This window comes from Danio rerio, chromosome 24 (assembly GCF_052040795.2).
Source record: "Danio rerio strain M-AB ecotype USA chromosome 24, GRCz13ab, whole genome shotgun sequence".
Classification (NCBI taxonomy): domain Eukaryota; kingdom Metazoa; phylum Chordata; class Actinopteri; order Cypriniformes; family Danionidae; genus Danio; species Danio rerio.
The window spans coordinates 35,425,039-35,450,475 of record NC_141044.1 but is presented as its reverse complement, the minus strand read 5'-3'; the positions used below and the strand labels follow the sequence as shown (position 1 = coordinate 35,450,475).

Genomic DNA, 25,437 nt, shown 5'->3' with positions numbered 1-25,437 from the left:
GGGTACTGTAACCATGCTATAAATATGCTAGCAACATGTTTAGGGTGCTACAAAGGTGTTAGAAGCTAATAATGTGTAAAACATGCTATGCGAAAACGTTAACAACTTGAAAAAATGTGCTAGCAACCAGTTAACCCCTACCTATAGTAAAAGTGTAGTAGCTTAACCATGTATTCTGGCATGTGGTTGACATGTGTGCACTGTAGGTACTGTAAACATGCTAGAAATATGCTAGCAACATGTTTGATAATGCTACAAAGGTGCTAGAAGTTATCAATGTGATAAAACATGCTGACAATATCCCAAAACATGTTAACAACTATGAAAAATGTTAAAAAAAGGCTAACCCTAACCTTTATTTTTCATAAATGTGTAGTAGCTTAACCATGCATGATGGCATAATGATTAGCATTTGTTTACTGTAGGTACTGCAAGCACGTTATAAATATGCTAGCAAAATGTTTAAGGATGCTACAAAGGTGTTAGAAGGCTAGCAATGGGGTAAAACATTCTAATACTATACCAAAACATGTTAGCAACAATGAAAAATGTGCTAGCAACAGACTAACCCTAACCTTTATTTTTAGTAAATTTGTAGTAGCCAAACCATGTATTATGGCATAATATTTTAACTTTTGTTTAATGTAGGTACTGCATGCCTGTTATAAATATGCTAGCAACATGTTTAAGGATGCTACAAAGAGGCTAAAAGCTAGCAATGTGGTAAAACATGCTAGTAATATGCTAGAACTTTCTAGGAATGCGCTAAATCACATTAACTTAATGATGTAAAATATGTTAGCAACTATGTAAACATCCTGGAATGATGCTAGCAACATGAAGCAATGTTTAAAAGGTGCTAGAAGTAAGAAATGCTAAAATCAGTTGTAAAAACTACTTGACAGTGCTTAATCATAATACCAATCAAGTATAATGCTATAAATAGCTAGTAACATGCTGAGCATGTTAGCAGTGTGTTAGAATGTGCTGTCAATGCTAAAAGCTGCTAATTTTAAATGCTTTTTTAAATGTTTGATCATAAAGCTGTATTTAAGCATCATTATTTGAGTCTTCAATGTCACGTGACCCTGCTGAAAAATCCAGCTTAAACCAGCCTAGGCTGGTTGGTTGGTTTTAGCTGGTCAACCAGGCTGGTTTTAGAGAGGTTTTGGCCATTTCAAGACTGGCTTCCAGCCATTTCCAGCCTGGAAAATGACCAGCTAAATCCAGCTAAAACCAGCTTGGCCAGCCTGGTTTAAGCTGGACAAAACTGTTTTAGCTGGTCATCTCCCAGCCTGGAAATGGCCAAAACCCCTCTAAAACCAGCCTGGTCGACCAGCTAAAACCAGCCAACCAGCCTAGGCTGGTTTAAGCTGTTTTTTCAGTAGGGGATCCTTCAGAAAGCATTCTAATATAGCCATTTATCATTTGTATCAATGCTAAAGTTGATTCATTATAAATTTCAGGTGATCTTGCTCAATAATAGTATTACTTTAGATCTGTTAAGTTTAAAGAAGCCCCAGAAAGGCAGCTCAATTGCTTTCTAGAAGCTTCTGGAAGCATTATATGCCAGTTACATCAAAATAAGTCATTATGGGTGAACTGTGGATTTAATATCTCAACCTTCGCAATCAAGTCTTGTCCTAATTTTTTACTTTTTATATTATAATTTCCCTCCAGAGATGCATGAGAGAATGAAACCTTGGTATTTATTTGGTTATTTGTCTCTCTGTAATATATTTCAATGAGAGACATATGCTTGTAGTTTCATTTTAATCCCTCAGGGAGTGACGGCCATATAAACTCAGGCTTGAAGGATGCATTTGCTGGGTTCATTGAGTACAGTGCTGTCTGCTCGTCCTGCTAATACATTCAGCCTTACAAGTCTCAATTGACTGCTAGATTGCAGAGGAAGACCAGACACACTGAACCGATAGAGCTAAAATAGCCATTAAATGTAAGATGAGCTTGCTTGACCGCATGTGTGTGTCCTCAGGCTATGAGGGAGACGGGAAGACTTGCACTCAAGCTGACATCTGCTCCACCAACAATGGAGGATGTTTTCCACTGGCTACCTGCACTTCAACTCCAGGTACACACATCATAACTTTACTGTAGTTAGTCTTTATGGCAGCGCATGATCACCAGTAGCACATGTTATGACAGTGTCAATAAAAGCGCGTTAAATTGTGTTGTAATGAAAGCTCCTGTCATAAAAGACATAATTGCTATCTGTGTCTATTTTTACAGGTTTGTTTTAGTCTTGGCGTTTGTCTTTTGATTTAAATATATAATTTGTTATATTAATTAATGTTATATTAATTAATATAACATTCATATATAATATATAACACTATATAATATATATATATATATATATATATATATATATATATATATATATATATATATAAACACTATTGTAATTGTAATAATTATTATAATAATAATATTGCAGGGAAAATCTGAATTGCGGCATCAAAAATAGTTATTGTGTACAACAAAACAGTTATTGTGTGTACTGCACTTGTGTGAAAAAGTCTCAATTACCTTTTTATTTTATTTATTTTTGGTTTTATTTTTTTATGTGTTTATGTGTGAAAAAAAACTTCCATTGAATCATTACAAATAAATACAAAACCAATATATAGATATTTTTTTAAACTATCAAATTCAGAAATATTACGCAAAAACTGGATTTTAGTTTAAGTTCACTTCTTTTTTTTCTATTGTTTGAGCAGTTACAAGTTTTATGTGCTGCATTATATTATTCATTCATTCATTCATTCATTCATTTTCTTTTGGCTTAGTCCCTTTATTAATCAGGAGTCGCCCCAGCGGAATGAACCACCAACTTATCCAGCATATGCTTTACACAGTGGATGTCCTTCCAGCTGCAACCCAGCACTGGGAAACACCCATACACTCACATTCATACACATACACTACAGACAATTTAGCTTATCCAATTCACCTATAGCACATGACTTTGGACTGTGGGGAAACCGGAGCACCCGGAGGAAACCCACGCCAACACAGGGAGAACATGCAAACTCCACACAAATCAAATGAAATCACTTTTATTGTCACATCATCATCAGCACATGTGCTGTGATGAGTGAAAAGCTTTGGTGCTGGCTCTAGACAGTGCAAAATACAACAACATATAACAGCATACTCCCAAAAAAACAGGACAATGAAAAATTGGCAGTGTTGACAGCGATATGTACAATGAATAGGTGCGCACATAGTTGTAGGCAGTATTGTTTTAAGTATGAATTGGTTAAAGTGCAGCGCATGCTACATATTGATAGTGTGCAGTGAGGGGTATGGAAGAGTTTGTGTGGGGTGTGTTAAGTGTTCATCAGTCTGATAGTTTGAGGTAAGAAACTTTCCTTCAGTCAGCTGGTGCGTGACCGGATGCTGTGGAACCGTCTGCCTGAGGGTAACAGAGAGAAATGTCTATGGCTTGGGTGGCTGGAGTCGCTGATGATTATCTTGGCCTGGTGTAGATGTCCTGGAGGGAGGGAAACTCACCTCCTACTTTGCGTCCAGCAGTTCGCACAATCCTATGTAGGCCTTTGCGATTACTGCTAGTGCTGTTTCCATAGCAGGTGGTGATACAGCCAGACGTTATGCTCTCCACAGTGCAGGTGTAATACCAACTGATCCAGCCGGGGCTCAAACTAGCGACCTTCTTGCTGTGAGGCAATTCTGCTCACCACTGAGCCACCGTTTTGCATCCCATTAAAATATATTCTGATTATTCCTTCATTCATTTTCTTTTCAGCTTAGTCACTTTATTAGTCTGGGGTCGCCACAGCGGAATAAACCGCCAACTTATCCAGCATATGTTTTATGCAGCGGATGCTAACTTACATTGGAACCAGCGACCTTCTTGCTGTGAGGCAATTGTGCTAACCACTGAGCCACCGTTTTGCCTCGCATTAAAATATAGTCTGATTATTCATTCATTCATTTTCTTTTCAGCTTAGTCAATTTATTAATATGGGGTTGCCACAGCGGAATGAACCGCCAACTTATCCAGCATGCTTTATGCAGCGGATGCCAACTGACATTGGAACCAGCGACCTTCTTGCTGTGAGGTGACAGTGCTACCCACTGCGCCACCCTATATTTTGATTATATTATTTTAAATTATATATTTTTGGCTTGGTTCCCTAGTTTTTATGTTTAAAAAATGCTTATATTATTATATGTTTACATATATAGAATATTATTAATATGCATTTTATAATTATTTTCTTATTTTATTCTGTCTTTTTGCAGTTTATTTGATTATAAGTCATTAAAAGTATTATCAGCAAGTGCTTTTGTTATCTCATCTTTGCCATAATTAGCTCAGAAAAGTTTATTACAATCATATTTAATTATAGTTATTCGTTTTAAAAGTCACACTTACTATTTTATTCATTCTCCCTTGGCTTGGTCTCTGATTTATCAGAGGTCGCCACAGTGGAATGAACCACCAACTATTCTGGCATATGTTTTACGCAGCGGATGCTCTTCCAGTCGCAACCCAGTACTGGGAAACACCCATACACTCCTACATTCACACACACACACACACACACACTCGTACACTATGTCTAGTTTTGATTCATCTATTCACATATAGCAAATGTCTTTGGACTGTGGCGGTAACCGGATAACTTCAGTTATACATTAAATAACATCATCATTTATTTGCCTCTGTTTCCAGGAAGCACTATCCCATTATGCACCTGTCCTCCTGGTTATGTTGGTAACGGCTACGGACCCACAGGCTGTACTCAGATCAGTGACATTTGTGGCACTAGTAACCCTTGCGTCAATGGTCAATGTGAGGTTAGTAACTTCCCATAATTCTGTTTCCATCAAAATACAGCATTCCACATATCTTTACATTTGATTTCCTCACAATCTCTCAGATTTTCAAGTTTTTAAGTGTACATTTTTAGCTGCAATGGTTGCAAGCAAAACAAAACAGTTTTAGTGGTAATGTAGGTCATATGAAATGAACTGATATCACAGAATATCCAAATTTTAGGATCTGCATCAATTAGATATTTCAGAAGTTGTTGTAATGACATACATCCAGAAAGTCTTCAAAACTGGTTAGCTCTACAGCATATGAAGAAGTGTCCCAGTAGATATTTGACACCTTTTTTACATGGCAGAGAGACTAAGGGTGCTTTCACACCTGCGAATCGATTCAGTTGTTCCCAAACAAGGATTCAAATTGTTACATTGTTGCTCTTTGCTCTTGGTGCGGTTCGCTTTCACACTGCAAAGTTTCTAATCGGACCAAAAGAGCTAAAACAAGTCACGTGTGAGTAAACTCTCCTCACATTTGTCAGAGTTTCACGGTTTATTTTGCAGAGTCCTGCTTAGCTGTCAGGGGGGGGTTATGCTTTGGTGGTGTTTGACAAGGTGCGTGCGACGTGTCTGAAGAGCGAGAAGGGATGCGGTGAGAAGGGTGCGCAACATATTTGAGGCCCGGGAGAGAGACGCGTGATTACTTGGCATCGGGGTGTCTCTGTGCATTTGTGGTAGACTCGGGATGTCTGTTGAATGACCTCCCGCCCTACTCATATTTCTCTCTTCATGTATGCCTATTATATCCAAAAAACACTGTGATATAACCGGGCTCGGATCGTATCGCTTTCTCACTACAATCAATGTAGAGTTAGTTTCAATCGAGCCAAGTCACCTCATCTTGAAGCGATTGTTTTGGCACGGATCCGAGAGCGATTGGTGAATTCACATATGCCAAACGAACCGCGCTAACTGGGCAAAAGAGACAGGTTCAGAAACAAAAGCCTAGATGTGAGAGCACCCTAAGTTTGTTTAGTATTTAGGGGATGTAATATGTTCTATGCAAGATATTAAATAAAATAAAATAGCCAGTTTGTGTTGCTTCTACAAGTACTCCATTCCCTATCAGTATAAGAACACTCCAAATCTGATTCTCATTTTCACTTTAATATGCAGATTGATATTCAGATTACTGTATATAGAGATTACTGTATATAGATATTCAGATTACTGTATATAGAGATTACTGTATATAGATATTCAGATTACTGTATATAGAGGAAGTTAAACCCTTTGTAGATACATATCTGGTATTGAGCAATCTGTCTTCCAATAGAGATTCATCAGGTATGCAATGACTCCACTCATGCTATAACCCAGTGTCTTGTTTGTAAATATTTTTTAAAAGTTGTGTTTTCTCCACAATTTCTATTTAGAATACAGCCACTGGTTATGTCTGCCACTGTGATCCAGGCTGGGCAGGTCAGAACTGCGATCAGAACATGAACGAATGCTCCAGCAATCCCTGCCAGAATGGAGGAACCTGCACTGATGGCATCAATGGCTACACCTGTACCTGCACAGCACAGTGGACCGGCCCGCAGTGCCAGACTCCACAGCAAGGTGTGTGTTCGCTGCACATGTCGGTATGTGATAGCTTATGTTTTTTTTACACTAGTAACTTCATGATCTATGATGTGCTTCAGAGTGTGGAGGAATTCTAGAAAGTCCAGCCGGCACCTTCAGCTACCCTAATAATCCAGGAACCGGTGATTATGATCACCAGGTCAGCTGTGCCTGGGTCATCAGAACTGACCCAAACCAGGTAAAGATCAATTATTTAACATACATACAGTCGAATCAAAATGATTCCTGTGAATTTTGTTTCTCTTTTTTAAATATTTCCCAAATGATATTTAACAGAGCATGTAAACTTTCGAAGTATTTTCAATCCAATTTTTTCTTTTACAGTAAGTCTTATTTGTTTTATTTAAGCTAGAGTAAAAGCAGTTTTTATTTTATTTTTTTTACCATTTTAAAGTCAATAATATAGAAATTAAGCAAAAAAAACTTGCTAGAAGAGAAAAGCCAGCCTTGTTTAGCTAATAGAAAGCCAACACCAAGTTAAATAGCCTCTTACTGCAAGCTATACCTAATAAAGTGGCCAGTGAGTACAATATAAATCAATGCGATTTGTCTTTTTTGTGTTCAAAAATCTATTGTTCTTTCCAGATTCTCCGGATCACCTTCCCTTTTTTCGACATTGAGAACAGCGCCTCCTGCAACTTTGATTTCCTGCAAGTCCATGATGGCGAAAGCGCTTCGGCTTTTGTGATTGGAAAATACTGTGGCAGCGCCGCACCAGCCGAACTCTTCAGCTCCCACAATTCTCTGTACTTCTGGTTTCGCTCCGATCATTCAGTCAGTGCTGGCGGCTTCACTGTGGCCTGGCAATCGCAAGCACCAGGTAAATGATGAATGTGATATTAATATTCAAGTGATGGACGAACCACAGCTTACACAGAAGTCGCTTTCAAACCAAGCAGCTTTTTTATTTATAATATACATTTTTATAGTTACCTGCTTGATAGCATTGTGGGTCACGGGAATTTAGAAATATTCCCCGTTTATCAAGATAATTTTAAACCAAGCAGATTTTTTAACCCAATTTTAACCCAATCATACATAATAAGATGGCGATACATGTGCTCATGTTAATCTGGGCAAGGTCATGAACAGAATAAGCATAAAGCAAATGGCATGGCTAGATTTATCCTTTTTACTGTGACTTTTTCCTAGCATATAAATGCATTAAAGGGATAGTTCACTTAAAAATTACAATTCTGTCATCATTTACTCGCCCTCCACTTGTTTCAAACCTATTTGAGTTTCTTCTGTTGAACACAAAAGAACAAATACTGAAGAATGTAAAAAAATAGCCATTGACTTCCATTGAATTTAATATGGATGTTAATGGCTGCTTGTTCCCAACATTCTTCAGAATATCTTGGTTTGTGTTCGACAGAAGAAAGATCCACTTGAGGATGTGTAAATTAATAAATTATCCCTTAAACCCATGCTTTCTGTCAGTTTTAAGAATTCACTCTTAGATATTGATTGACGCTATTAGCAGGTTTGGCATGATGTCCCTGTAGAGAACCCTGAGCACGAAGATAATTGAGCCCAGGGCTCCCCCCCTGGTCAATAAGCATATAAAGGTGTCTGAGGTCAGGTAGGTCTCGAGAGTTCCCCTTGGTAAAGGAGTAAAAGGAGGAGATGGGATGGAAGGGGGGATTCTTCCAAAACAAATGTAGTAGGGCGAAATCTGCCTATTTATTGTAGGCTTGGATCAATCTGATTGGATTATTGATGATTACAGATGAGAGACCAGCTGCGATCAATCATATCACATGCTCCTCTCAAAATTATGCCACAGTCACACTACAGTTTGAGCATGCAAAATTCTGTTGTACGGCGCTGCAAAAAGGGGCGGGATTAAACGATGATTAGACATTTAAAAAGCGAGTAATTGGTCCATATTTTACATTTCTGTCCAGAGAGATCATGTTTTGATCTTTGATCAGTCTTACACAGTCATTTAATGCGATTTTGCTGGTCAGAGTTCACCAAGCTTAGACTTTGCTCCGCAACAAACTGCGAAACTTGTCAAATGAGCTTGCGTTTCCGGTCTGATGCATTCGTGTGCGTATGATTAAAAGTCTTTGGGCAGAAAAGTCCAGTGTGACCGCGGATTTACTTATTGAAGTATACATGTGTTACCTGTGACTGAAATGGTTCATTACTGTGGATTTAAGTGGATTTAAGTAAGAAGTGGAAACATAAAAATGCTTTTTCACCTCATACAGCAAAAGTAAACAATGTACATTCATCTTGAGATGATAATATGACTATATATTTGTTGCAAAAGTCTTCAGTTTTTGATAATTTAACATGACACAAATGTAATAAAAAATACTCAAAGCTGCAAATGCAACTTAGTACGTTTTAACATCACAACTGTGAAATAAATAAATAAATAAATAAACAAATAAATAAATAAAAAATTTATTTTTATAATGTTTAGTGGGACTATGAGTTATATAAATAATTCAGTTAAATTGAAATTCATTTGTATAGCACTTTCCACATTAGTTATTGTTTCCAATTAGCTTTTCAAAAGGTGCACATTATTGTATTACAGACAAAATCAGAAAAGTTTGTTAGTTACTATAACTTTATCAGTTACTAATAACTTCAACTAATTAACTAGTATCTTATAGGTAAATATATATATATATATATATATATATATATATATATATATATATATATATATATATATATATATATATATATATACACATATCAGTGTGAACACAAAATTATTTAATTCACACTTATTCTGCTTCTCTTTCAGTGTGTGGAGGACAGTTGACCAACACATACGGGGACATCAAGTCTCCCGGTTACCCAGGTAACTATCCACCAAACCGGGACTGTTATTGGACGGTGAATGTGAACCCCGGTCTGCTCATCACATTCGCTTTTGGCACTCTTAGCCTGGAGCATCACGATAACTGTAACTTTGACTTCCTGGAGGTACACAAGGCTTGTATCCACATAAAATTTTGAAGTGTTTTTTGTGTTGATGTGCTTCAGTTTCTGGCTTAATTTTGTAGATCAGAGATGGACTGCTCCCTGAAGACTCTCTTCTGGGAAAATACTGCAGTACAGCATCACCACCACCTCTACAGACCACGGGACCTTCGGCCTGGATCCACTTTCACTCAGATTTCAGCATCAGCGATCGTGGATTTCACATCACGTACACTACTTCACCATGTAAGTGCAATTTATGCTGTAAATTTAAGAGAATGGGGTATCGTAAGACCGAATAGGAAAGATAATACAGCTGTACACCAATCAAAAGTCACATTTTTTTAATATATCATGTTTTATTCCTCTTTAATAATCTCTCATGCCTAACCAAGGATGCAATTATTTGATTTAAAATATAAGAAGTGTCATATTGTAAAATATAATTTGAATTAATTCGTTCTTTTGTTTTAATTAGTGCTGGACAAAGATGTTTGAGAATATACAAAAATAATAGCTTACTCATGTTAACTTTTATTTTTAATCTTCAAAATTGTGAGAAAATTGTGGTTTTGATTTTAAGCAAAACAAATTGTGATTCTCTTTTAGCCAGAATCGTGCAGCCCTAGTCTGAACTTTAATATGGCTTAATGCTTTTCTGAACTTGATGATAAAGATTTCCTGTTTGCAGCCAGTGCTTTTAAATTGCTTGTAAAATGTGAAATATGTGCTGTAAATGTAATGCATTAGCAGTAGTTGCACTGAATTGTGGATCATTGCTTCCAAAGTGCGATATTGTCCTTTTTAAATGCTTATAAAGCAGTTTATTTGTGTTATACAGTTGTTAAAAGTCACATTGTAAGTGTTATAAACTCAAAGTGGAACATGATGCTGGGTTCAATTGGGCAAAGTAATCGAGTGTAATGTAATTTCCTCTGTTTGCCATCAGCTGATCCGGGCTGCGGGGGCGTCTTTACAGAGACCGAGGGCATCATCATCTCTCCTAACTGGCCTAATAACTATGCTCACAACAGACAGTGCATTTATATCATCAGAATGCCACGCAGTGAACAGGTGGCTCTCAACTTCACCCACATGGACCTGGAGACTCATACCGGCTGTCTTTTTGACTTTGTGGAGGTACGGTTTGTGTAATTAAAGGAATGAGGAGACATCAGAGTCTGCATTTACACTGCATGGTTCAAGTGACACAATTCCGATTGTTTATCTCCTATGTGGCATAGATCAGGCATGGCTAGGTCTACACAGAATCTGAACATGACAAAATCTGCACATTTTTAGCCCATTATTGAGTATGTTTACATGGACACCAATAATTCGATTTTAATACGATTAAGACAATACTCTAATTAAAAGTCTACCATGTAACAGCCATTTTTTATTAATTTAATCAGATTAAGGTCATAATCAAACTAAACAGAATTAAGACATGTGGAGAATGCCGATTTTAGTCGCGTTATTGAAGTGCAGTACAGACATGTAAACATCACAATCAAACTATTACCGTCGTGTAGGATTTTCGCCATATTTTGCGACAGTATATAGACCAATTACCATGTTTGTAAACATTCATGATGCGCGCAGGGAGGTGACAGAAAGCAATCAGGAGCCCTAGCATTTACAGCGAGGGAATGACATCAGATGCGGTGCAGAGTTTGTTGTTGTCTTAGAAATAAGATATTTTGATTACATATTATATATATTATTTACATAATGCTTACAGCATATTATAACAGCTCGTCACCCAGTGACAAGCACAGTGATTCAGCAAAATTAACGTTAAAGTGAGCGACGTTCATCTGACAGCTCCATTTGCGATAGTACCCACCCAATAAATATTGGATAAGATGAAGTGACCAAGCATCCAGCCCGAAATATACAATCTCAATGAAGCTCCGAGTGATTTTACAACAGAGAAGTTAAAGGTCTACAAGTCTTTGGATGCCAACAATGTTGTTCTTTGAGGTCATGTGCAATAAATATTGCTTCATGATGACCAGATTCAAGAGCTAAACACCGAGATTCCGCCTAGCCAAAGACAAGGAAACAAGACGGAGCTAACGTTATGCAAGGCCTGGGTAATTAATCACCAACACGCAAAATAACTGCATTCTGACAGTGAACTGCACCTGTATGGCAGGGTATGTGAACTTACACATAGAGGTAAAGTTGGTTTTATATTCGCACATTCAGACTTTTATCCTTAATAATATAATTTCATAAAAATATTATTTGCAAACTCTAAATAGCGAAATCATATTAACAGCAGCCCATGACTATCAAAGTACAACATTGTTCACAGTCAAATAAACAGTTAATGCTGTTTTCAAGTCACACTTGCAGGTTATTTCAGACCGAATATTCAAAGTGCCGTGGTAACGCACTTAGGGAGTGTGTCACAAGTTGTCACTGAATGAATGTGTAAATATAAAACTAAGTTTACCTTAATAAACGTAACTTTCACGTTTCATTCTTAGCATTAAGTGTCAGCAGTTTAATTAACCACATATAACTGTTTTTGCTGAAATCATTTCTGCAATCAAAAACGAGTGATGTGTATGATTCATCATAGCGTGAGCTTACCTGATATGACATGAGAACTGCAGAGTCTAGCATTTCTAATTAGCTCCTCACTTTATTCAGCTCCCATTTAGCCAAAGACGTCTGCAGTCGGTATTAAAGCAGTGTGTGGTGTATGGTAAAAGTTACGCTTTCTATTTTTGGACTCGAATTGGTCTATTCCTTACATGGCTGTTTGACACTATTCTCTGCACCTACCGAGTCAGTGAAGGACCACAGACACCTGCATTGCACAATGTGAGTTTTTTTTTCCGATATGGTGTGTGTGTGGTATTAATTTCCATTAAAACAACACTCTTCCAGCAGTTCATACTCGCATCCCATATCTCGTTTGTCATGGGAGCATGCATGAAATGTTCCCGAATGAAAGTAAAAACTGCCGAACTGCAATTAAAGTCAATAAATTAAAAATGAAACACCTGAAATTACATGAAACTCCAGATGAAATGTGGATGGCGTGAAGACAGTGACGTTAATTGAATTATGTGCTGTAACATGTAAAAAGGAACATGAAAGCAACATTCTAAAAGCAACTCATGTAAACACCTTCATTATATGATTGTCTTATTCAGATTAAGGAAAATAATTCGATTACTGATGCCTACGTAAACACAGTGAGTCTATTTAAATTTATATTTATTTAAATTAATTATTTAAATTAATTTTAGTAATATTACTGACTAATATGATAATGTTCATATGATTTATTTACAATACAGTTTCTAAAGTAATATATTCTGTCTTTTAGTAGATATATTATATGAGAGACTTACTTTGTTTACCAAATAAGTGGATCTACTTGGATTTGCATTGTAAATATTTAATAAAAGTTAAGGTATAAATTTTTATTTCATATATTAAGTTTTAATTGCGATACTCTTAAAATCATTCTGCATAAATCCACAGATTACAAAATTCCCAGCAGAAACGGCAAAAAATGTCTATCTGGCCCTAGATATTACGATCTTTCTCTCCACCAACTCAGGAATTGTTAAAATACACAGAATTATTTATTAACACTTACTTTCAGGGCAATGGAAAAGCTGGAGACTCAGGAAAGACATAGGGTGTTGACAATTCAAGACCGCACAAGGGCCTAAACAAACTCAGGGGTATAAATACAAGGTACATGATTGAACTAATAACCAACAGGGGAGGAACACAGGTGAAACTCATGAACATTAACAAACAGCGGAAAAATGGATCACATGACGCAAACATAAAGCACATGAAGGACAGCACATGGGGAAGTCACATGACATAAACACAAGACACCAGACTTTGACACTAGATATGGCCCATGTACGTGTAAGCAAGTAAAAATCACATGGATTCTGATTTACTTAAATCAGATTCTGGCTTTGTTCATATGTGGAAATGTATCCAAATGTACACGAATCATATACATGTCTTCCCATCTGCAGTGTAAGTAGTAGATCAGGTAGACCAGATTTTCACGTCGAACGTCATTAAAGCATATGCGAATGGCATTAAATCTGATGCTTTCATTTCAGAACAGACTTCAGTCCCAAACCTTAAATTTAATATACATAAATATAAAATAAAGATTTTTATATTGTCATGTTGCACAAGTTAATGCTCAAGAGATGCCCAAAGTTGGCCCATGATAACCTTTGATTTGGCCCACCATCCCATCTGAGAAGAGAGGGAGAATTATGAGGATGGTTTAGGGACTGAAATTCCTGATTTAATGTATAAGTTAACTGAAATGAAATGCTATGCTAATTAAATGTTGTAAATAAATCATTTTTTTAATGTGCGTACTGTCACCTGACGGATAGATGACAATGCAGAGACACAGATTCTGCTCGACTTGTGTATTCAGCATTGAACTCCACTGTGTTATAAATTGTTAATGTTATTTTATTGTAATAAATTATCATTGAAAATGATACTACATTAGTTAATATGATTTAAAGAAATGTTTCCAATTTATTTTTAAACATTACAAAAATAAATTAGGAAATTACCTATGGCAACTTTAAATTTCAGCCCATGGCTTTTGATGATGCCCTTCATACAACAATGTTTGGGCACCCCTGATTTAGAGAGAGGCAGAGAGAGGACACGAGCTCAACATCAGCCATATTAACAATATAAACTGATATACGACTACTGCATACATCACATGAATAAATCATGCCATGGACCAGACGCTAACATGCCTACTGGTTTAAAAAAGCCTAGATCAATAGCAGATGGCCAGATCAGAACTTTTCTGTCATAAATTGTAGCAGAACAACTTGTTAAAAAGAAAATAAAGAAAAGAAACCCTGCATACAGATTAAAAAGAGAATGGAGAAAATGGCACTCTTTTAATATCATAGCTGTTAGTCAGCACCCGCTCTTTTTTTTCTTGGCATTGTGTCTGCAGTGTAAATGCAGACATCAGTTTTTAAAGAACATCGGATTCACCATCATCTTCTGCAGTGTAAAAGCAGCCTAAGTAGCATGTTGATCTTAAACCATAAGCTTTTAAATCTGTCAGGTCCGAGACGGGACGGGTGAGACAGACCCACTGATTGGGAAGTACTGTGGAAACACCCTGCCAGCACCGATATTGTCCACCACGAATGGGCTCTGGATCCGTTTCCAGTCGGACAGCTCCGTGTCCCGTGCTGGCTTCAGGGCCATGTATGAACTTGGTGAGACATTAAATCTTCCTCTTTAAAGGTCCTGTAAAGTGGGTTGAAATCTGCATTTTTTGTTCCATGTTTGAAATAATCTCAACTGAAAATGAAGAAAGGGTGGGGCATAGAGTAGCTATTCTCCTATTAAAAAAACAGCGTTTTTATCATTGCTCTTCCAGAGAGAGTGGTTGAGCTCAAGCTCATCAAAAGAAAAGCAAATGAGAAACGTCTTGAAGGAGGCGGGGCATGTCAGACACTAGAGAGCATTTGATCGGTCAAGATTTGATGAGAAACTGAAGTATGTGGCGATGTGAAAAAAAAAAAAACTTTAATTTTTTTTTACCCGTAAGTGACAAACTGCAAGCTTTGTATGTTTTTATTAGTTTTATGTCTTCTAAACGCGAATCTTGTCACTGCTTCAGAGCACACTAGATAAGAGATCTGCGCTGGACTAAATTTTGTATCCCACTCCTGCCAGGTTTTAATCTGAACTGACCGTTCCTGCTTATATTCAGCATTAGGTGTCCTGCTGCCCGACCCGCCCCGTTTTCTACCCGCCGCGCCCTTTCCCGCTAACGGAGGGGGCTAATGGCGACAAAACCGAAAACCACCCAGCTATACAGAGTCCAGACAGCCTATAACAAGCTGTCTGCATAAACACACACACAGACACACAGCACCACGCAAGTGACACACACACAGACAGCATCACGCGCTCTCTTAATCACACACACATACACGCACATACACAAACACATTCACACACATACACACACACATAGACAGCAACAAACAAGCTAAACAGCATCATGCTCTCTCATTCACACACATACGCGTGCTTGCTCGCTCGGGAGTCGGGAGCGATATTGTTAGACCGTCCGCTCCCGTTCAAATTACACCAGTTACTGACCGTTCCTGCGCTTTATTTGGAAAGTTATTCTCGGGCCGCAAGAAATCTGGTCGGGTCACGTGACTCCCGCGGGAATGCAGACCTCTACACTAGTCAGTAAGAGTTATTCTCTATTTCAGTAAGCTATTGTTGGCAGCATGCTTTTTGCAGCTCTGGATATGAACTGGATATGAAATATGAAAAATATTCTTAAAGTTCTCGTGATTTACCTTTAATTAGTGTACATAATTAGGTATAGTTATTACACATGTTCCGTCTAGATTTGATCTCAGACTTCATCTTATTTTTTTTCCAGCTTGTGGAGGAACCCTGTCCGGAACTGGTCAGATCCGCACTCCCTTTCATCCTGACCCGTATCCACACAACAAGGTGTGTGAGTGGGTCATAAACCAACCCGAGGGTTATGTTGTCACTCTCAACTTCCTGACCTTCGATGTCGAGGGAAGCAGCACATGCGCCTTCGATCATGTGGAGGTACAACATTAGAATTGTGCATTAGAAATTACTGACAGACTGGAGTTTACATCTCTTCTGAAGATTTAATCTCGGGCTCTCTTAGGTAAGGGACGGTCCCAGCTCTAGCTCGCCTCTAATTGGTCGATATTGTGGAGTTGAGATGCCCCCGATGCTGGAGTCCACCCAGAAATCCATGTTTATCCAGTTTAAAACAGATGCATCAGTCTCCAATCACGGTTTCACTGCTGAGTTTGGTTCTGCAGAGCAAGGTATTGTTTTCTCCCCTAAATATACTGTAGATTGTCTATTTGTACATATATTGTATATTCTTTGTAGAGAGCAGTCTACAAACTAAAATATTGGTTGCCAGACATTCAACCTAGAAATAAGGTCACTGTTGTTGGTATTATGGGATATTTGTTTATTTTATTAGCTGTATATTTTTAAAAAGTAGTCGGTTGTCTATCTGAGCAACCGAAATAAATATTTACCTTTATTACAGTATATAAATATATAGACACATAGACTCACTGGTCACTTTATTAGGTACACCTCACCAGTACTGGTTTGGGCCTCCTTTTGCCTTCAGAACTGCCTTAATCCTTTGTGGCTTGGATTCAATAAGGTACTATAAATATTCCTCAGAGATGTTGATCCATATTAACATGATAGCATCACACAGTTGCTGCAGATTTGCACATCCATGATGTAAATCTCTCATTCCTCCACATCCCAGAGGTGTGAATTCAAATCTGGTTACTATGGAGTCCATTTGAGTACAGTGTACTCATTATCATGTTCAATAAACTAGTCTGAGATGATTCATGCTATAAGACCACCACCACCAGCATGAACGGTTGACACAAAGCAGGATAAATCCATGCTTCCATGTTATTGATGTCAAATTCTGACCCTACAATCCAAATGTTGCAGCAGAAATCAAGACTCATGAGACCAGGCAATGTTTTTCCAATCTTCTCTTGTCTAATTTTGGTGAGCCTGTGTGAATTGTAGCCTCGGTTTCCTGTTCTTAGCTGACAGGAGTGGCACCCGGTGTGGTTTTCTGCTGCTGTAGCTCATCTACCTTAAGGTTGGACGTGTTGTTTGTTCAGAGATGCTCTTCTCAGTTGTAAGTTTGGTTATTTGAATTACTGTTGCCTTTCTATTTGCTTGAACCAGTCTGGCCATTCTCCTCTGACACTTGGCATTAACAAGGCATTTGCGCACAGAACTTCCGTTCACTGGATATTTTCTCTTTTTCAGACCTTTCTCTGTAAACCCTAGAGATGGTTGTGCTTGAAAATCCCAGTAGATCAGCAGTTTCTGAAATACTCAGACCAGCCTGTCTGGCATCATCAACCATGCCACGTTCAACGTCACCTAAATCTTCTTTCTAATGCTCTATTTGAAGTGCAGCAGATTGTTTTGACCATGTCTACATGCCTAAATGCATTGAGCTGCTGCCATGTGATTGGCTAATTAGAAAATTTGCGTTAACAAGCAGTTGGACAGGTGTACCTAATAAAATGGCCGGTAAGTGTAGGTTTGGATCCCAACAGAAAGCTTATTTCATGCCATGTGTTCCCTTTTGCAGGTTGTGGTGAAACTCTCACAGAACCAACAGGCTCATTTACCAGTCCAGGACACCCCACTGAATATCCTCATGGAGCAAACTGCACCTGGTACATCTCTGTTCCACCCGGACACCTCATCCGTCTGTCATTCTCCTACTTCAACATGGAGTTTCACACCAACTGCGCATACGACTATGTGGATGTCTATGATAACGGCACAGCACTGACCGGCACTCTTCTGGGCAGGTAAACACAGCCTCCATGACAGTTTAGTCCACAATCATGACTTAATTGAAGATGTGTAAATGAATGTGTTGGTTGTTTTTGTGCTCAGGTTCTGTGGGCGATCAGTTCCTCCTTCTTTAACCAGCACTGATAGTCTGATGACTGTTCTGCTGGTCTCTGACTCCAGTCTGTCTGCTGAAGGCTTTTCCGCCGACTATATCTCCATCAATGCCACCACAGGTATAATTTTATTGCAGGAACTGCTTATGAAAATCCAATTTGAAAAGCAAAAAAAAAACTGACCATGGCAAGCTATTTTAACATTTAATCCGTGAAACATACTGAGATCTAATTCCTAATATTTTTATATGCTACTGTTATCAATTCTAATATGGTTTAGCACTTATTCTTTAGAATACTACTTTTATTTATTTATTTTATTTTATTTATTTATTTAATTATTTTGTTTATTTATTTATTTATTTATTTATTTTGTTTGTTTATTTGTTTGTTGGTTCATTTATTTATTTATTCCTTCATTTGTTTGTTTATTTATTGTTTTGTTTGATGAATGTTAGTACTAATTTCAGTAGAAACAAGTTATTTATTTATTTATTTTGTTTGTTTATTTGTTTGTTGTTTTATTCATTTATTTATTTATTTTCTTTGTTTATTTGTTTGTTGGTTCATTTATTTATTTATTCCTTCATTTGTTTATTTATTTATTGTTTTGTTTAATGAAAGTTAGTACTAATTTCAGTAGCAACAAGTTATTTATTTATTTATTTTGTTTGTTTATTTGTTTTTTGTTTCATTCATTCATTTATTTTTTGTTTATTTGTTTGTTGAATGTTACTACTAATTTCTGTAGCAAAAAGTTATTTTTTATTTATTTTTTTATTTAGTTTTTGTTTATTTGTTGGTTCATTTATTTATTCATTCATTTATTTATTTGTTTGTTAAATGTTAGCACTAATTTCAGTAGCAACACGTTACTCTATTTATTTATTTAGTTTGTTTATTTGTTTATTTATTTGTTGGTTCATTTATCCATTTATTAACTAGTTACTTTTCTGTTGTTATTAATGGCATGTGAATTTTTTTCTGTTTTCTATTGGGATCTGTCATTCAGGTATTAACGTTTCAATTCCGACTATGAATTCTGTTGGTATTTTGAAGTATTACTAATACGTATTCAGTAGATAACTAGCACTTATTTGTTGAAACTATTAGATTTTTAGTCCATTCAATTACTCCACTTGCTTGCATTATTGGTGATATCTTACTATTCAAAACTGCTTTTATTTATTTTATGTCACATTTCTATTAATTTTATTATATATTTATCTTATTATTTATACTTACTGTATATTATAACTATTCAAAATGGCAACAGTAGAGTTCAATAAAAAAATCATGTGGTAAAATAGATATAAGTGCATTTTAAAATTAAATTAAAGCTTGGCATAATATAATATGAATCTTTTTAAAAATGTTTTTATGTTTGTTTGTTTTTTTTATGCGTGTACTTAGATTTACTCATTTATGGTAAGCTACACTGGCATTTACTCCATAAAATGTACTAGTATCAGATTCATTGCTACTAGTACTTATTGTTTATATTTTAGTACTTAAAACACTTGTAAATGTTTAACTAACATTAAGTATGTAATGAATAAGTACTAGCATTGAATAAATAAGAAATGGTACCTAATGTGTACTATTATACTATTAGATATTTGTGAATACAAAAATGACTAGCAGCAGTCAACACCAATGGCGTAGTGGTTAGTGCATTGACACATGTACTTCAGTGCTCACAACCTGATTTCGATTCCAAGTTCCTATGCCGATCCTTCCCCTCTTTCTGCTCCCCACACTTTCCTGTCAATAATCTCTGCTCTCCTATCCATTAAAGGTGAAAACCCTGAAAAAATAAGTATAAAATTAATAATAAAATAAATAAATAAATAACATAAATACTAGTAGCATAAAATTACATACTAGTAAGTTATAAGAACTAAATGTTAAATCTGCTTGCCATATCAGGCCTCATAGTAAATCTTGAGGTTTTTTAGAAAGTCAAGTCAGCTTAATTATCATTCTGCTGTATGTAGAGACATCCAAAGGAATAAAATGTGTATTATTTTAGCATCACATCTAGTTATTCTATTTCATTTTTCTGTACATTATCCATGCAGATTGCAGTAAGGTGTTTAGAACATCCACCGGGGAGTTGAGCTCGCCAAACTACCCCGATAATTACCCTACCAATCGAGAGTGTGTCTACAGGATCATAGTGGAAGTCAACATGCAGATCATGCTCAACTTCACTGATTTTCAACTGGAAGGGTTCAGTTCCTGTGGTTTTGATTATTTGGAGATCAGGTGAGGAGCTTTCCTGCCTCTACAGTCATTTGGTAGGTTTTGTTTTGATTTTAAACCCTTCTTCCGTTCTTTTGTAGAGATGGAGGCTATGAAACGTCACCTCTGATTGGTCGATATTGCGGAACTAACGCTCCACCTATAATAGTGTCCCATAGCAATCGGCTGTGGATGAAGTTCAGATCGGACCACTCACTCACATATAAAGGGTTCCAAGCCCACTGGGATGGCACACAGACAGGTACATGTGTGCTTTGTTTTCATCAGATTCATATTTGGCAACACACCAATAAGCCAGGCTACAATGTTTTTTTATTTATTTAAATATTTTTAAATGACTAGCCTTTGTGGGGTTTGAAATATTCCAAATAATAAAAATAATTTTTTTTAATTATAATTAATTTAAGAAGTATAATTAAATTAAATAATAATTTGTTTTATAATTAATATATGAAATAATCAACATTTGAAGTGGATCAAAAAAGTGTTTCAAAATTGTCCTAAAACAAGAATGGGTGTTATTCAATAGTTTTAGGATAATTTTGATGAAAGGTTTTGATCCACTTCTAATTTTGACTACTGCGTGTGCGCGCGTGTGTGTGTGTGTGTGTATTGTGTGTGTGTGTGTGTGTGTGTGTGTGTGTGTGTGTGTGTGTGTGTGTGTGTGTGTGTGTATTGTGTATTGTGTAGTTCCGGGCTATCAGGGCTATTCAATTAGTTTGTCATGGGGGCCAGTTTATGAAAAGCATTCTAAATGAAGAGCCGAAGAGATATGACTTGCAATGTAAGTGATGACACAACAACATATAAGTGTACATACATATGCTGTATTTTTGCTACTTAAGACACCCACGTTGGCTTTTTCTACATTAAAACGTTAATATATTGTATTTTTAAACTACATAACATCAGTGAATTGTGCATTGTGGCTTTTTTACAAACATATTCAAATGTTGTATTTCAAAGCACAACAAAATCAGTGTATTGCTTAAGCAGGCTTCTTCTACATTCAGACACATTCATATTTTATGTTTTGAACTGCGTAACAATTAAGGATGCAACAATTATAGATTTCGGTTGTACGATTATAAAGTCTGAAGAATAATCATGGTTTCACAGTTATCATCATTATTGTGCGTTTATTAAATTCAAGACACTACTAGTTTAGAAAATCTGCTTAGATTTTAAAGTGTTGTTTTGCTGCTCAGTAACCTTATACAGTACAAAATATTAATAAAAAACTAATAATAGACCATTTCTTTCTTTGGACTTAAAAATTAATTTTAAAAAATTGGATTTAGACATGAGTGATAATTTTACAATGAAAATAAATGACAGAACAATGAATAAATTAATAAAAATAAGAATAAATAAAAGAGTATTTGTCTAATGTTTATATATATATATATATATATATATATATATATATATATATATATATATATATATATATACATGTATATATATATATATATATATATATATATATGTATATATATATATATGTATATATATATGTATATATATATATATATATATATATATATATATATTTATATATATATATATATATATATATATATATATATATATATATATATATATATATATATATATATATATATATATATATATTTATATATTTAGTGAAATCGGCTAATCATTGCATCCCTATTAACCATACCAGTGCATTGTACAAAAGGCCTTTTATACAAATATATCTATACAAATATACAAATGTTTTCGGCTGCCTGCACCACTCGCTTCATGTCACTTGACTCACTCTCTGCGCAGCCTTCAATCGCAGCTTATGTTGTATTGAGCAGATGCATGTCACTTCCTAGATAGCGAACATTTTCTGACTGAACTAAATTTATTGTTGAAGTCACAAATTACCTCGGGGGGCCCTGGAGTGGATACTGTAATTATATTTGATTTTAACTTTAAATCTTTACTTTAATACATTTTAATTGCATATATAAACACATTTTGCTTTACTTACTCTTTGAAGTTGTGCGTTTTATTGTAAATATTAAATTATAAATATTTATAATTTTACAAATAATAAGTGAATCCAGTTGCAAAGCAGAATACTTATTTTTAATGTGCAAGTGCCTGGACACTGATTTGTGTTTGTATACTTTGTATTCATTGTGGGGACCAAATGTATACAAGTATAGCAATGGCAGTAATTTTTGACCTTGTGGGGACATTTATTTTGGTCAACATATGAAAAACAGCTCATAAATCAAACATAATGAATTCTGAAAATGTAAAAATGTGTATTGTTCCCTGTGACGGTCGGCCTTTGGGGTAGTGTTGGAGTAAAGGGATATAATATACTGTTTGTACTAGAGCTGCACATCATGTCAATTCAGTATTGATATTGTAACGTGCACATCCACAATAGTCACATTGCAGGAAGTGCAATGTTGAGTTTATAAATTGAGATTATAGTTTATAAGGAGCCACAGTTCAGAACCTGAAGAGTTTTAGATTCATGGAAGAGTTTAACCAAAATGTAGTGAAAGTTTATCATTTGCATGTGTTCTTAAAGCATTCAGGCACCAGAGTTTCAAGCATTCAGGCACATGAAATTGTACTATTTGTATCTAATAAAGATGTATTTATTGAACTATTTAGTAAATAAAGACAATACTGTGTTATTTTTTATTTGATTATTCAATTTCTGTCCCTGAATACTGTGATGTAAAATATTTCACTTCTATCTTCCTAATAACAATCCCCATAATCTTCCAGACTAATCCTAAATCAGACAAAATGAATGATTTTTTTCCCCCAAATAGATCTGTTCAAGCTATCTGACCAAATTGTGTTCATATCGGAATATAAAATGGAGCAAAACAAAATATTGCAATGTTAAATCTTTCCAACATCGTGCAGTCCTAGTTTGTATAGTATCAAACTCATTTTTCCATGGGAAGTCCCCACGAAGATAGCTGTACAAGTGAATGTGTTGCAACTGTATCCACTTATCAACTATTAACTTGTTGCATGTCTCTGTTATAGGCTGCGGTGGGACGTTGACCACAAGCAGTGGAGGTTTCACATCTCCCAACTACCCTCTTCCCTATCCTGCCAATGCCGAATGCTACTGGCACATCAAAACCAGCGCAGGAAGCAGAATCCAGCTCAGCTTTGGAGACTTTCACCTTGAGGACACCGTGGACTGCTACTTTGACTATTTGATGGTTAGAAGACAGATTTCTAGAGTTTTTGACTCCTGTTATTAAGCTTGAATCTTTTTATTATTATTGCTTTTGTACAGTATAATATAACAATTGTTTTTACAAACTGGTGGTTACAAATCAACATGCATGAGACCGTAATGACAACTAAAAACAAGACATGCTCTCCAAATAAATTAGATTGAAAAAAATCTATAAAATAAATACAAATCGCCAGCACAATCTGCAGATTTGCCAAATTATTTAACGAATGACTCCCACATCATTAGAAAAAGTCATGGGCTGTTTCTCAATATGCGTTCTTCAGCGGTTTTGCGTCCTCGTGTTCTCGTGAAACATCATCATCAGCAGTTCAGTTCCAATACTCAAGACCGCAAGTACGGAGGACGCGTGAAACTTTCCAGATGTGTTCTTGATATCGAGGACGCACCGATGCAGACTTGAGCACCGAACTCGCTCTGGAAGTCCCAGAAGTCATTGCGACTGGAGGTGGGAAGCACAGCATTTTATCTAGATTTATTATTAAAGCTCATAGATATGAATTATTTACCTCAGGAGTTTCCCTAAATGAAACGGTGAATGTAAACATTACCATGGACATCTTAATAAAGGAATAAACACATTAAGGGTGTTTGTTTGCTGAAATTCGTATTAAAATCCGTTTTATTTATATTGTTCAACATATATTTATAATGTATTTATGCAAAATATATATTTTGAAAAGGGAAAAAACAATAAATCGTTGTATGAAGGCTGTAATGTTTAAATAATTTACCATTTAAAACACGTGAAGGTCATGTGACCATCAGGTAGAACGCAGCATCTTAATTCTCAAAGGATGCGTTCTCTGCCCTCGCGGTCTCCTGAGTTCGTTCTTCCGAGGACACCTGGCAAGACCGCTCTCCACAAGAACACAAGTCTGTTCTCTGCGTTCTTGGAATTGAGAAACAGCCATGCTCTTTCCTTTCCTTGATAAAATGGATTTTTTCTCAATGTAAAATCTTGTCCACGATCCACATATCAAATGTTGGTACTGCTTCAGACATTTTAAGTGTTGTAAAAGAAGTCATTTTGCTAAGGGAAACTGCTTGTGCTACCTATTGGCTCATTGGTGATTCTGGTGTTATGTACGTGTATGTTCCAGGTGTATGATGGCAACAATAGTAATGCTCATCAACTGGCTAAACTGTGCGGAAATCAGATTCCTGCACCCATCAGCTCGTCCAGAGAGAACATGTATGTGAAACTGCGTACAGACAGCATCATCCACACTGGCGGATTTCTGGCAAACTACCATTCTAGTGAGTGACGCTTGAAACACATGAGTGTAAAAACCTCTGTCAACCAGAGAAAACACACTGAAGTTTACCCTGATTTATGGAAGACAGCCAGTAAAATGGCATTCAGTGTAATCATATATACATTTTTAATAATAAAAAAGTATATAATCAAGCATGTTTAGAACAAGAATTATTTTATAGCATATTAAAAAACCTGTATAGGGATGTCAATACAATCCAATTCTGATTGCAATAAAATACAATACAATTTAATACAGATTAATCGTCATTTTAAATCTTCAAGCATTTGTCACTGTCTTTCATATAACTCGCATTAACCCATTTGTCAGCAAGAGGTTTTAATCAATTAAAACAGAATAATATTATGTGTTAACACTCATTATTTCATATAATCGTAATAAGTACAGAGTACAAAGTAAGCAAGTTTTCATTTTTATACAAATACATTGTTTCATTAATTTCTTTAAGATATTAATAATTAATTAAATAAATAATTGTTAATTTACTTTTGAAGTAAATGTATCTGGGTTTAAGAGGACAAAAACAATACTGTCAGAAAATATTTATTCACTGAATTCCACATTTTTCAAATTATTGCTTTAAAGGGCCATGACACCCCCCACTTTCGGTTAAAGTCTACTTCAGAATTTTTTCAAAAGATGCATGATTAATGGGCGTGGAGCTCCGCGAGCATCGGGCAGGAGTGGGCGT

General features: G+C 35.9%; 1 protein-coding gene across 1 annotated transcript in view; it reads left to right on the top strand.

The window, feature by feature from the left end:
- Positions 1 to 25,437, top strand: part of cubn (cubilin (intrinsic factor-cobalamin receptor)) — a 115,998-nt gene that overhangs the window by 13,194 nt on the left and 77,367 nt on the right. Inside the window, exons 9-25 of the mRNA XM_087309808.1 lie at positions 1,997 to 2,092; positions 4,724 to 4,848; positions 6,255 to 6,441; positions 6,525 to 6,643; positions 7,051 to 7,285; positions 9,236 to 9,417; positions 9,498 to 9,660; positions 10,364 to 10,554; positions 14,525 to 14,681; positions 15,872 to 16,050; positions 16,136 to 16,301; positions 17,627 to 17,852; positions 17,941 to 18,071; positions 20,033 to 20,219; positions 20,297 to 20,457; positions 23,247 to 23,428; positions 24,570 to 24,726. Coding sequence (XP_087165934.1) covers positions 1,997 to 2,092; positions 4,724 to 4,848; positions 6,255 to 6,441; positions 6,525 to 6,643; positions 7,051 to 7,285; positions 9,236 to 9,417; positions 9,498 to 9,660; positions 10,364 to 10,554; positions 14,525 to 14,681; positions 15,872 to 16,050; positions 16,136 to 16,301; positions 17,627 to 17,852; positions 17,941 to 18,071; positions 20,033 to 20,219; positions 20,297 to 20,457; positions 23,247 to 23,428; positions 24,570 to 24,726 — 2,844 coding nt within the window. The remainder of the gene's footprint in view (positions 1 to 1,996; positions 2,093 to 4,723; positions 4,849 to 6,254; positions 6,442 to 6,524; positions 6,644 to 7,050; positions 7,286 to 9,235; positions 9,418 to 9,497; positions 9,661 to 10,363; positions 10,555 to 14,524; positions 14,682 to 15,871; positions 16,051 to 16,135; positions 16,302 to 17,626; positions 17,853 to 17,940; positions 18,072 to 20,032; positions 20,220 to 20,296; positions 20,458 to 23,246; positions 23,429 to 24,569; positions 24,727 to 25,437) is intronic.